We start from the raw sequence: 13,533 nt of genomic DNA, 5'->3' as shown, positions 1-13,533 counted from the left end.
ATAATTTACCTTTCTTCCCTCTCACATAGCCTTTGTGAAATTTTTCACAAATGTTTATTCATTCAACACCTAAATTAAATGCCTGTTTTATATAAGACACTGTGCTTGATGCTGGTGTGTTAAAAAGAAATATCAGATGTGCTCTCAGCTCTCCAGACAGAATCTTCTGACCTCTTTAGGAGAACCTGTCAATGTAAACAAATAATTACAATATAAGACAGTATATAAATGAGATGAAGTTTTTGAAAGGTAAATATTTGTCGATAGTCAAAAGGAGAAGGAATTATGGTGCCTAGGTCTAGAACTAGGTCTAGAACTAGAAGGGACTTTAGAGGACAACTAGTTCAGGCTAGGAGGAGAATAAGTGACCAGCTCACTAATATTAGAGGCAGGATTTACTGGAACTCCTGACTGCAGATCCATTGCTTGATTTATCTGACAATGGTGGTTATGGAAGGTTTCACAAGGAGGTAGAATCTGAGAAATGCTTTGAAAAAAGAGAAGAACTTTGGAAGTCAGAGATGGGAGGGGAATTTTAGACTTAAAAAATGGCATAAATAAATGGAGAGAAGGGTAAGCATAAAATGATATTCAGGGGTTATTAAGTAAACTAACTTGGTTAGAGTAGAGGGTTCACATGGGGAGAATAGTTGTATATAAAATTGGAAAGGAAAGTTGAAGGTAGATTTTTTTTGTTTATTATTTTATTTTCAGTTCTGAATCTCTTCCTCTTGCCACCCATTGAGAAAGCAAGGGTTGGGGAGTAACCTGTTGCAAATACAGACAAAGCAAATTCTCCTCATTAGCCATATCTCCCCAAAATATTTTTCAATTTGTACTGTCAGTCACTTCTTCATCTTGAAGTGGTTGATATGTTCTCTAATGGGCAGTTAGATGGTACAGTGGATCTGTACCTGGAGGGCCTGGAGTCAGGAAGAATCATCTTCATAAATTCAAATCTGGCTTCTAGCTGGGTGAGCCTGAATACATCACTTAGCCCTTAATACTTGCCTCCATTTCCTCATCAGTAAAAGTGAGCTGAAGAGAAAATGCCAAAAGAGAATTATGAAAAGTGAGACAGAATTCAAAAATGGATAAACACCACCACCACCAATATGAGTGCCATGGATCTGTGGTTGATCATTGTATTGATCTGTCTTTCAAATTTGTTTGTCTTTATAATATCATTATTATTTTATAAATTGTTCTGCTGGTTCTACTTACTTCACTTCAAAGATATTTTGCAGGTGTCTCTAATACCATCCTTCATTTTTCACAACACAATAGTATTCTATCATATGCTTATGCCATATCTTGTTCTGCCATTCTCCAATTGATAGGTACTCCCTCAATTTCCAATTCTTTTCCACCACAAAAAAAAGGGCTACTATAAATATTTTTTTTATGTATGATTCTAGAGATAGATTATTGAAAACTTTCAAAGTCAGACTAGTAGTGGGTTTGGTTTATTTGTTGATTGGTTTGTTTTTCTAACTCTCTAGAAGTAGTCAGCCATCAAAGCTTTTGGAGCTTTGCAATGACACTATCAGAGCTGTTTTCAGGAGATTATTCTGAATGCATGCAGGATGGATTGCAGATGGAAACAACTGAAATAGAAGAGTTTGATTAGAAGGCTGTTTCACTAGTTCAAGTGATAGATAATAAGAGGTTCAAAAACTTGAGTGAGAATAGAAAGAAAGGGAAGGTATGAGTGTGAATTATGACTGACTGAATATGAAAGTTAATAGGTAGGAGACTTTAGTGACTCCTACTTTTTGAACCTCTATGAGGTTAGTTCCATCAGATATTTTATTTCAAAAAATTAAATGAGCATAGATTTAATTTACTTGAATCAACTGCTTCTTCCACTGTCCATTGCCTTTCTTTACTACTAGGAAGATGTTAATTTTTTGTGGACTTAAAATTTTAATTATAGCCTTCTCTTCATTTTTTAAATGTTAGATTGTCCCAACATTAATTTCTGGATAATTCCTCTATTGATAACTGGAGGAAAAAAATCATAATCTATTTTTGTCTTCACAGAGGTTAAGTATTAACTAAAATATTGCTGTTACTAATTTTTTAAAGTATATAACATATATACTATATAATATATACTATAATATCTGAAAATATAGTGTCCATGAGATAAAATGATAATCATTTCCCTGGGTTGTCATGACTGTATCAAAATTGTTAAATAGATCTAAGAAATCTATGCTTCCTCTACTAGTCTTTTCAATATGTTATAGCACTTCAGTCGTTTAATTATTGTACTTTATTTTTAACTTTGTTTTTTGATAAAAAGGGAAAGTCTCTAAATAATCTTTTTCATTTTTTTGTGCTAATAGGTCCAACTTCTTGGAGCTGATGGCCTAGAGCATGATGTAGATGAAACTGAAGATGATGAATCTTCAGAGCAGCGAGCTCGTAGACCAATGAATGCATTTCTTTTATTTTGTAAACGCCATCGCTCCCTTGTTCGTCAGGAACACCCCCGGCTGGATAACCGTGGTGCTACCAAGATACTAGCTGATTGGTGGGCAGTTCTAGACCCAAAGGAAAAACAGAAATATACAGACATGGCCAAGGAGGTATGTATTAGTCACAAAATGGTTAGCAACTATGAGGGGTATGAGTTACTATGACAATAACTCAATTAGGTATTTTTGTACTTTTAAAATTTCATGAAGTGTTTTTTTTAATAGGCATAATCTATTTTTTCTCCTGATTCTGGCCCTATTAAAAAAAATCGAGAACATATTCCTTGTGATACATGTGCATATTAAGTAAAACAATTCTTTCATTGACAAGGTTAAAAAAATGTCTCTTTCTGCACCCTAAATCTCTCACCTCTCTGTGAGGAGGTAGATGGCATGGTTCATTACTGGTCCTGTAGGATCATAAATGGTCACTGTATTGATGGAGTTCTAACTGCTTTCATATTTGTTTATATTTATAGTATTTTTATTGTGTAAGTTGTCCTGGTTCTACTCCTTTCATTCTTTATCCGCATGTAGAAGCATTTAGAATTATTCTTTTTTGTATTATTGATGTCATGATATAAAATTGTTCTTCTGGTTCTGCTTACTTCCCTCAACATCAGTTCATAGAAGTCTGTGCATGACCTTTTGAAATTATGTTTTTTCATTTATTCTCTTGGAGCACAATAAATAGTATTCCATCATCTATCTACACCATACGGTTGCCCAGTCCAGCTGTTGCCCAGTCGATGAGTATCCCCTTTAGTTTCCAGTTTTTTGCTGCTGTAAAGAGAAAGATTTAATGATCAAATTAGATATTTATTAAGCACTTACTCTGTGCCCAGAGCAAATCTCTAGCTATGTGATAGTGATAAGAATGTGAGAATCTTGCCTGTCTTAGTTGTGTCTCCTTATTCTATAAAAATACTCAAAAATATTGCTTGAAATTGCCATTGACCACTAATTTCCAAGATGCTTTTCCTCATTGTGGATGCTGTTTTGCAGCAATCCTCTGCTATGAATTTAAGGAAGAAAACATCATTAGATTCTTATTCCCTGTAAATTTGACCCTAGAGAAAATCAGGTGGATATTAGAAATAAATTACTGTGACAGCAGAGCCACTTCAGTGGAAGAATTTCCAATAGCTGTGATGGCTCGGCCTTGATTTACTCAAGTGAGGTCTTTGTAGAGTAACTTAATTATAGTATGCAACAAAGAATACTGAACTAGGAGTCAGGTGACATGACTTTTAGGTCTCTTTTTGCCCAGTGTGACCTTAGAAAAACAGTTTTTTCCTTTCTAGACCTGTTTCCCTATGAAGAGTTGGATTAGATTCAACATGATTATTTATGGAAAGAGTCAACTTGACTTATTTTTGGTAAAGTCTTAAAGCTTGAGCTACCCTTCCCCCTTCCCAAAAAAGAAAATAAAAAGAAATCATGATAAAACAAAGTGCATACTTTTTTATTTTGTGCATATATGTACAAAAACCCACTTTGTTTGAAGTACTTAATTTCAGCCATTTCCAGGTGGGAAAATTATTCCAGAGACAGAGCATTAATCTGTGCTCATATGATAGCAATTTCTATATTTTTTTAAAGAAACTATCTGAGTTTTGTTCACTAAATTGATTGAGAAAATAAATTAAAATTCCTTTTACTGTGCATTTTGAAGTCAGGCCCTAAATAAAAGGAACACAAAAGAGTATTATTTATTAGTTAAATATGAATGAAGATAAAATAACCCTTAGTTCATAAAAACAAACAGTTGTTTAACCTCTGTGAGAAACACAACCAGCAGGGGAGAAAATAGTGAGTTTCAAGTGACTCATTTTATTAGATAGCTCAGTGTGGGGAAAAATCACGTTGTCAGGCTCCGTATTTTTATAAAGTTCTTAACAAGCTAACGTGGAACATAAAAATTCCCCATAAAGTGTTTATGCATCTTGAATGAATTATTATTAGCATAGTAGATATGTAATTAATGAATATAGAGCTTTATATGTTTATTATATCTGTCATTTTTGTTGGAATTATATTTAATAATTATTGAAGCCAGCTTTATTGTATTTTTTTTTAAATCAGAGAATTTTAAAACTAAATTCACTTAAAAGGATAGGTTATTTTCATTCTTTCAGCAGATATCCAGTAATATACTAAACAATAATTCCTTTCCATTAAATAGGCATATCATTTATTCATATTTAAGTCTATACAGTTAACAAACAAAAAGAGTCCATTATTTGAAAACTCACATTGAGCTCTATTACACTTCTATAATTAAACACTTCAGTGTGTTATTTGGATTACTGAGTAGGGATAACATACAGTCTGTTCCAAACAGATTGTTTGCCTTTTCTTAAACACAGCTAATTTGCAAACCCAATAGGTGGCCACTTTTAAGAGAAGGAAGTATTATTTTCATACAGGAAATCTGTGTCTAATTACTTAATTAGGTTCCCAGTCTGACTGCTGAGACTTAATATTAAAGATAATATGAAATAATACCAAAACAATTTTTCACCGTGATACTATTATAATGAAATTTCTTAATTTGACAACCCACAGTGCTGTTAACTATGGTGACATGGTCAGTCACATTTTCCATTGTTTATAGTAGTTCATAAGTCATTCATTGTCCTGTTTCCTGTGGAAGTTATCTGGAAGATTCAGGTATTTTAGAGTCATTATGTAGTTGATTTGTAATCTGAAACTTTGAGCCATTATCCCATAGAGGGTTCAACAATCAAATTAAAAGTATTGAGTACTTCTATTAATTCTTTGTGAGTTATAGCTTTAATTGAACTGTTGCTTTTAAAACCTTATTTCTGGTTACATATAATCTTTTTAACCTTTGGGGTAAAAAATATTCTTCCTTGCTAAGAGACCACATTCCTTTAAATGTTCACACATTTATGTTTGGTGGGTTTTTAAAAGTTGATTATTTTATTGATATAATGTTTGCTATATCAGTTAGATTTCCTCCTGTATCCTTCTCCTTTCCCACCAACAGAACCATCTTTTATAACAAAGCATTTATTTAAAAAATAGAAAGGGAAAGAAGAAAAAATTTACCAGACCCAATCAATGCATTAAAAATATCTGTAGTCAAATGCAATATTCCAAATTGATGAACTCTTTTCCCTGCAAAGGAGAAAATATAGCAACCTATATTCATGTCTTCTTTGGAGCCAAATTTCTTTATAATTTCACAACATTCAGTTTTGATTATTTTGTAATTGTCATTCTTTCTTTCCATTTACATTGTTATAATAATTTTTGTATTGTTTTCTTCTGCTTACTTCTTTTTGAATCAATTCATGTAAGTCTTTCTATACTTCTCTGTATCATATTTATTGTTTCTTATAACACAGCAACATTCCATTGCATTCATATATCATAATTTCTTTTGATCATTGATTCCACAAGCAATGTATATTTACTTTGTTTCCAGTATTTTGTTGCCACAAGAAAAGTTACTATCAATGTTTTGATGTGTATGCTACTTTTTTTTTTTTTTGGCCAGTGACCTTCTTTGGGTGGTAAATTCCTAGTAGGGGATCAAATTTTTGGGACAAAATGTTTGGACCTATTAGTCACTTTGTTTCTATAATTTCAAATTTCCAGGATGGTTGTGCTAATTCGCAGCACTACTAACAATGCATTAGTGTACGTATCTTTACAACCCCTCTAACATTGATTCTTCCTTTCTTTTGTGATCTTCACCAGTTTGCAGGGCATGCTACATATGTAACTACATTTCAGAGTTGTTTTGATTTTCATTTTTCCTGTTATTAGTGATTTCAAGCATTCTTTCAACAGCAAATATTTTGAAATTCTTCTTTTGAGAATTCTATCCATAACTTTTTACCATTTTTTAAAATTTGGTAATGTCTTTGTTATATTTCTATGGGTTATCTATATATCTTGCACATCAAATTCTTATCAGAGATATTTGGACAGAGATCTTTTTTTCCTAGTTGACTGTTTCCTTTCTTATCCTAAATGCATTACTTTTTGGAAAAACTTTGTAACTAACTTCATATAATAAAACTTACCTATCTTACCATTTATAATTGCTTCTTTCACTTGATTAGTTAAGTTCCATAGCTGCAAAAAGTATGATCTGTTTTTCTTCCGATTTTCAATATGACCTTAATATTTAAAGCTCATATTCATTTTGAATTTATTTTAAAATATAATGTGTTAGAAAAAACCCTAATATCTACCATACTACTTTCCAGTTTTTCTAGCAGTTATTATCAAAGAAGGAGTTTTAGATAATTTATGTTTTGGGCTTTATTTACCACTAGGTAGACTTCAGTTATTTCTGATTCTTCCTTGTCTTAGCTTTCCTATTCATCTACTTTTCTATTTTTAATAATTATCATTAGGTTTTGATAATTACAGCTGTTGATAACATTTTTAAAGAATATTTCATCTGTTCAATCATTTCCAGTTGAAGGAAAATATTTGACAGCTCTTTTCCTACCTTGTTTTAAACTAGAATAACTCAAAAAATCAAACTTTTAAAACTTAGAGATAGGGGAAATGTTTGTCATGAAGAGCAATGCAAGTCTGGAGATAAAAGTCTTTTTTTTTTTTTTTTAAACCTGCTAGTTTGCACTAACTCTTCCCAAAGTCTTTGGTACTCATGCACCCCCTGGTAAGGAGCATGAGTAGTCATCCCTGGGTTTACTTTCACTTTATTTCTGCTCTAGGATTGTTATTCCATGCTAATTTTCACAGCTGAATGGTTGTTTTCGGTATTCTAAAGACATTTGCTTCTGAACAGGGTACAAGTAATTTTAAAATATCATTCTGAGCATGCAACCTATGTTCGTTTCTTAATTTTGGCAATGTATATGATGGTGCAATGTTGTGAATGTTCACAGGTTCTGATTTCTGAATGTGCCACTGCAGTTAAGAGACTCATGACTAATCCAAAAACAAAACAGTCAAAAAGTAGAAGTATGTTATTTTAGCTTATTTAAATGTTCTTATGAACTTGGAGTAGATAGTCCACAGTATGTCTGCAAAAGGATCATTTTACTCATCACTTGGACAGCATAATAATCTTCAGAATTAATAACAAAATAGTCAAATACCTGGTTCGCATAGCTTTCATTTCTCTAAATAGAATTATGATAAAGAGAAGGATGAGGGGAAGGCTGGAAAACTTATACCTATTCTAAAATGGTATGCATGTCACTTTGCTAGGACATACTACAATTAGACACTTAGATGGAAGTGAACGACATAGGAGTCAATTCATTCCTTCACTGATTGATGCAACTCTTGTTTATTGAGGGACTGCTACATTCCGTATGCTGTAATAATAATAATTAATACTACTACTAGCTGTTGTTTATACAGCATTTACTTCAAGAATTGCAAAATGACTTACAAATATTATCTCACTTTATCCTCACAACAACCCCGGGAGATACATAGTGTTACTCACATTTTATGAATGAGGAAACTGAAGTTGAGAGAAGATAAGTGACATGTCTCACTCAACTAATAAGTGTCCAAGGTCAGATTTAAACTCAAGTTTTTCGAAATCCATGCCCATCACTCTCTCTAATATGCTGTTTAGCAGGTTGCTGTAAAGAATACAAAGATGAATAAGCCAGAAATTCATATACTATTTGAATCATTAACTCTTGAATTTCCTCTTTCATCTAACCATTAGTATCTGAATTTGATAAATCCATGTTAGAGCATTAAGATGAAAATTTAACAAATGTTTATCTTAATAAAATAAAAATAGTGTCTGCTGTACACTAGGGTCAGCAAGGTGGCACAGTGCACTGAGCACTGGTTCTGGAGTCAAGAAGACCTGAATTCAAATCTAGTCTCAGATGCTTACTAGCTGTGTGACCCTGGCCAAGTCACTTAACCCTATTGGCCTCAGTTTCCTCATCTGTAAAATGAACTGGAGAAGGAAATGTCAAAATACTCTAGTATCTTTGCCGGGGAAACTCCAAAGCTGGTCATGAAGAGTGGGATATGACTGACCAAGAAGAAAGATATATTAGATGCTGAGATAAATACTCTGTATTCAGGGACGTTATATTCTAAGAGGACATGAAAGGCTTAGTTGACCAAGATGTTGAAGAAACAAAAAAGATTATTCAAATAAATTCAGAGATATCTGGCTTGGAGAAGAAAAATCACAGGGAAAATATTTTGACTGTCTATAAGCATATGAAAGACTCTTATCTAGAAGAGACATAAAAATTATTCTACAGGATCCCGGAAGGGAGACCTAGGAGCAGTGAACGAAGATTTCCTTCCATTAGAAGACAAATTTTTGGTAAGTCACTTAGTCTCTTAGTTCCCTAGGCAGTTTTCTCAAAGTCTAATTGAAAAGAAGATACCGATCCTCATTGGTCAGAGAAAGTTTTCCTCACCAGGAAATGAAATCATTGAATGAATGTTATATTAGTGAAATCATAGGTCCAGTCCCTATTCTAGTGTGTGTGTGTGGCGGGGGGCGGGGAGAGGGTGTATGTTTGTGGGTGTTTGGGTGTGTTTGTGTGTGGGGGTGTGTTTGTGGGGGGGGTGTTTGTGTGGGGGTGGGTGGGTCTGGGTGTGTATGTGTGTGTGTGTGTGTGTGTGTGTGTGTGTATGTGTTTGTGTGTATGGGGGTGGGGTGGGTGTGTATGTGTGGGTGTTTGTGGGTGTGGGTGTTGGGGGAGAGGGAAGAAAGCTTTGTGGTTAGATAATGGGTTTCCTGTCACAGTTATCCCTATCACTCTTACCTGTGTGACCACTTTGTTCAATCTCCTTTATTAACTGATTATCAGTCATCTCCCACTCCCTAAAACATGGCAATTTCTCAATGCTAGAGTGCCCTTGATTGCTTTTTTCATTTTTCTTTTCACTCTCTCCTTGAGTAATCACATCTAGGATCAGTTATTATCTCTTTGAAGATAACTTCTAGCTAGCTATGTACATATCTAGTACTAATCTCTTTCCTGAACTCCCATTCCTCATCACAGACTACCTGTTGGCCATCTTTAGGCACCTTCAAGTCAACATGTATAAAATGGAATTGATTATTTTCTCTCCCCACAAATCTACCACCTACTGACCTACTCTAACCTTTCCTATTTCTGTCTTACCTTCCTAGACATCCATAGTTCATAAGTTTGAAAGTCACCTTTGATGTTTTTTCTCTCCAACTCTTCATCTGAAATCTGTTCCCAAGTCTCATCAGTTCTTTTGCTACAGCATTTCTTTTAATATCAGGGCATCTCATGATAGTTATTAGTTCCTCTTTTCTCTTTACTCATTGCTACTTCATAAGAGTATGATAATAGTCTCCTAATTATCTTCCCTCCTTTCAGTTTCTCAGCTTCTCCAATAGACTTTCACACAATCATAAAAATAATATTCCTAAGGCATAGGTCAGCTTTGAAAAAAATTGTCAATAAGTCCTTATTGCCTCTGGGATAAAATAAAAACTCCTGATCCTTTCCAATACATTGTTCAGTCAGCTGCCCTAGTAATCTCTAATTCACTGACTTCAAGATGCTATATATGAATTATTGTTAGTATTATTATTGTTGTACTCTTCCTCTAAGAAAACAAGCAGAAACTTTGGCAGCTTCCTCTTGCCTACTAAGTATACAGGTTCCTGATCCTGGCATTGAAGGCTCTTTACAGTCAGTTTCAGTCTGCCTTTCTAACCTGCTCTCACACTAATTGTTTATACTTGCTTTACATATAATCCAGTTCACTTAATAAATGTATTTTATTATAAGTAAATTTCAATAGATATTTATTAAGCATCTACTACATATAAGATATTATGCTAAATACTAGGAATACAAAGGCTGGCAAAAATGAAATAATTTGCTTTCAAGAAGCTTATATTCTACTGGGTGACGTAGTGGGATATAATATAAACAAAGAGAAGTAAATATATGGGCATTTGAGGAGAACAATATTAGTAACTGAGGGGAAAAGGGAAAGCATCATGGAAGAAATGGTGCCTGAGTTGGATATTTAAGAAAGCTAAGGATTCTGAGAGAAGAAGTTAAGTAGGTAGTACTTTCCACACATGAGGAAAATGGCTGGTGTGAAAGAAGAGGCAATCAGTCAACAAAGATTTATTAAGCATCCAACATGTGACAACCACTGTGCTATGCTTTGGGGATACAAAGAGAGTAATTAAACACTTCTTGCCCTCAGAGAGCTTACATTTCATAACTATAGATTATATGTGTGTATATATAAAGTATATGAATATATACAAAAATGTTCAAATGAATACCAAGTAATTTTTTGAAAGAAGGTGCTAGTAGTTGAGGGAGTCAGAAGAGTCTCATGTAGAAGGTGATATTTAGATTAACCTTTGAAAGAAGGGATTCTAAGAAGTTGGGGAGGGATGGGTGGGAGAGACTTCAGAGACACCAAGACAAAAAAGGGAATGTCATGTGTGAAAGACAAGGAATAAGACAGTTTGGCTGGACCACTAGGTATATTAAGGAGAGTATTGTATTACAGCACTGAAAAGACTGGAGCTCGGTGGTGAATGGCTTGAAATATCAGAGAGGAGAAGGAATGTTGAGCTTAGGGAAAAATAAAGTAGTCTAGTTTGGCTGGAAAGAGCACATAAAAAAGAAAAATGTAAAATAAGGCTAAAAAGGCAGGGTGGATTCCCTTATTGTGGAGAGCTATAGATGAGAGGTGTTGGGGTCTCTGTTTTCTCCCAGAGGCAATAAAGAGCTACTGAAGCTTGGGTTTTTGTTTTTTTTAAGTATTTTTAAAATGTCTAGATTTATATAAATGTGTGTATGTGTATATATGTGTAGATATATTATGCTTATATCTATATACCTAAATGTATATATTCCTAATGTATTTAAATGCACATATATGTATATGTCTATATCTATGATTGGGGGTGAAATTTTAGTTGTAGAACAAACAGTACTATCCTCATTTATAACAAGTGGGGAAAATACTACTTGTATTATCTATTTCAGAAGTTTGTTATCTTGGTAAACCTTAAAGTACTATGGAAATATGAGCTATTTAGAGGAGCAGCCATTGAGAGACAGGGATGAGGAGAAGGGAAAAGTGATGGTAGTGTCATTAACAGAAATAAAGAAATTGAAGGAGGAATGGTTGGAGTTGGGAGTGATATGTTCCGTGTGGGATATACCGTGTCCAGAGGTTTTCTGAAGGAAGTGACTGTGAGCTCAGCCTGGAAGGATAAGTATGATTTAGACAAATGGAAGTAGAGAAAGCATATTCTAAACAGGAGAAAGTGTATGACCAAAGACAAGAGGAGAAAAAGCCTAAGTTGGGTTCAGAGAACCTGTGAGTACTTCATTGTGGCTAGAGTTTGGTCCTTGTGGGTACATTTTTTCTTTCTTTGATCTCTTTAAGGCATGGGCCAAGTAGTGGTAATTTCAGCTGATTCTTGTAGGTTTCATCATTGTAATCACATTCCTCTAGCCATGTTATAGCTTGTTAATTTGTTTCCTTAATTAATGTCTAGAACTAGAAACAATATTAAAATTTGGACTGACCAAGAAAATGTACTTTTATACTGTTCTTCCATTCATTTTAGACATTGTACTTTTTTTTACAAATATTACATGAACTTTTTAGTCCAACATATTATACTAATGCTCACATAGGTTTTTTTTTTAAACCTATTTGTTGTCTTGGCATATCCTTCCCTAGCTCTCCCACCCATCCTATATTTGTACATCAAAACATTGCCATCAGTTGTGCATGCATTTAGGGTTAGAATCAGAGGCATTTAGGGTTAGAGTTGAAGGGTTAGAGTTAAGGAGTCCATGTTGTTCTTCTCTAATTCAAACTGTCGCACCCTACATGTTAATTATTCTTTTCTCTACTATGTGTAGGTATTGGAGATGTAAATGCAAAAAAAAAAATGGTTTCTACCTTTAAGGAGCTTAGATTTATCTGAGGAAATAACATGTAAACTGGTAACTAGATGATGATGATGAAAGCTGGCATTTATATAGCACTTTAAGGTTTGCAAAACACTTTACAAGTATTTTCTCATTTTGTTCTCACAGGGGAAGTAGGTTCTATTATTACCTTCACTTTATAGATAAGGAAACTGAGGCAGACAGGTTAAGTGACTTGCCCAGGGTCACATAGCTAATATTTATCTAAGGTGGGATTTTAATTTAGGACTTCCTGACCTCATCTCATCTTCAACACTCTGCCACCTACCTGGCTAGTAATACAAAATTATACGCAGAGATAAGAAAATACGTACAAAGTAAATATTCAAAGATATAATACGTACATTCACAGAGTGAACTTAAGATAACTAGATGGTGCGAATGTGCTAATAGATGGGGTGGTCAGGAAATGTCCTATCTACGAGGTAGTACTTGAGCCCAGTGTTGAAATAAATCTGGGATTCTGTGAGGTGGAGGTAGGAAGGGAATGTGGTGTGTTCCAAACTTTGAGTGTGTGTATACAGGCAGCCAATGCAAAGGCATAGAGAAGGGAGATAGCGTGTTGTATGTGTGAGAGACAGCAAGTAACCTGACCTTTGTAAACATGACAAAAATATGGAACACAACAGGACCAAGAACAAAGACCCTTAGCACTTCAGTAGAGATTTGACTCTAGGGTTACATCAGTCATTATGGGTTACGTTGTTCCACTAGCTCAACGTATCTAGCTGTACTATTATCCTTGGCCATATCTCTTCATCTTGTTTAACAAGGATATTGTGAAACTTTCTCTATCACAAGTACAGGGGTCTTGTAAAAATCTAGGTCTCCTTTCTCTATAGCATTTCACCGATGTACCAGCTTGGTAGCCCTGTCTAAAAAGGTAATGAAATTAGCCTGTCATGACTTTTTCTTAATAAACCTGTGATGATGATTATTGGTCATGGCTTTCCTTTCTAAATTCTAATAAATGGCCTTCTTAATAATATATTCTAGAATTTATCCAGTTATTGGTGTCAAACTGTACTAGCATGCTTTATTATTTTCCAGAATATACCTTCAATTTTTTGAACATCAGGATAAAATTTGTC

At 34.1% G+C, this 13,533-nt stretch overlaps 1 protein-coding gene across 16 annotated transcripts in view; it reads left to right on the top strand.

The window, feature by feature from the left end:
• BBX (BBX high mobility group box domain containing) overlaps positions 1-13,533 on the top strand; it is a 351,434-nt gene that overhangs the window by 218,270 nt on the left and 119,631 nt on the right. For all 16 annotated transcript variants that reach the window (XM_072614108.1, XM_072614111.1, XM_072614110.1 and 13 more), the window contains one exon: positions 2,352-2,594. In XM_072614108.1, the coding sequence (XP_072470209.1) occupies positions 2,352-2,594 (243 nt within the window). The remainder of the gene's footprint in view (positions 1-2,351; positions 2,595-13,533) is intronic.

The sequence above is a fragment of the Notamacropus eugenii genome, chromosome 5 (assembly GCF_028372415.1).
Source record: "Notamacropus eugenii isolate mMacEug1 chromosome 5, mMacEug1.pri_v2, whole genome shotgun sequence".
NCBI lineage: Eukaryota > Metazoa > Chordata > Mammalia > Diprotodontia > Macropodidae > Notamacropus > Notamacropus eugenii.
The sequence above is the reverse complement of the archived record's forward strand: the minus strand, read 5'-3'. Positions and strand labels throughout refer to the sequence as shown.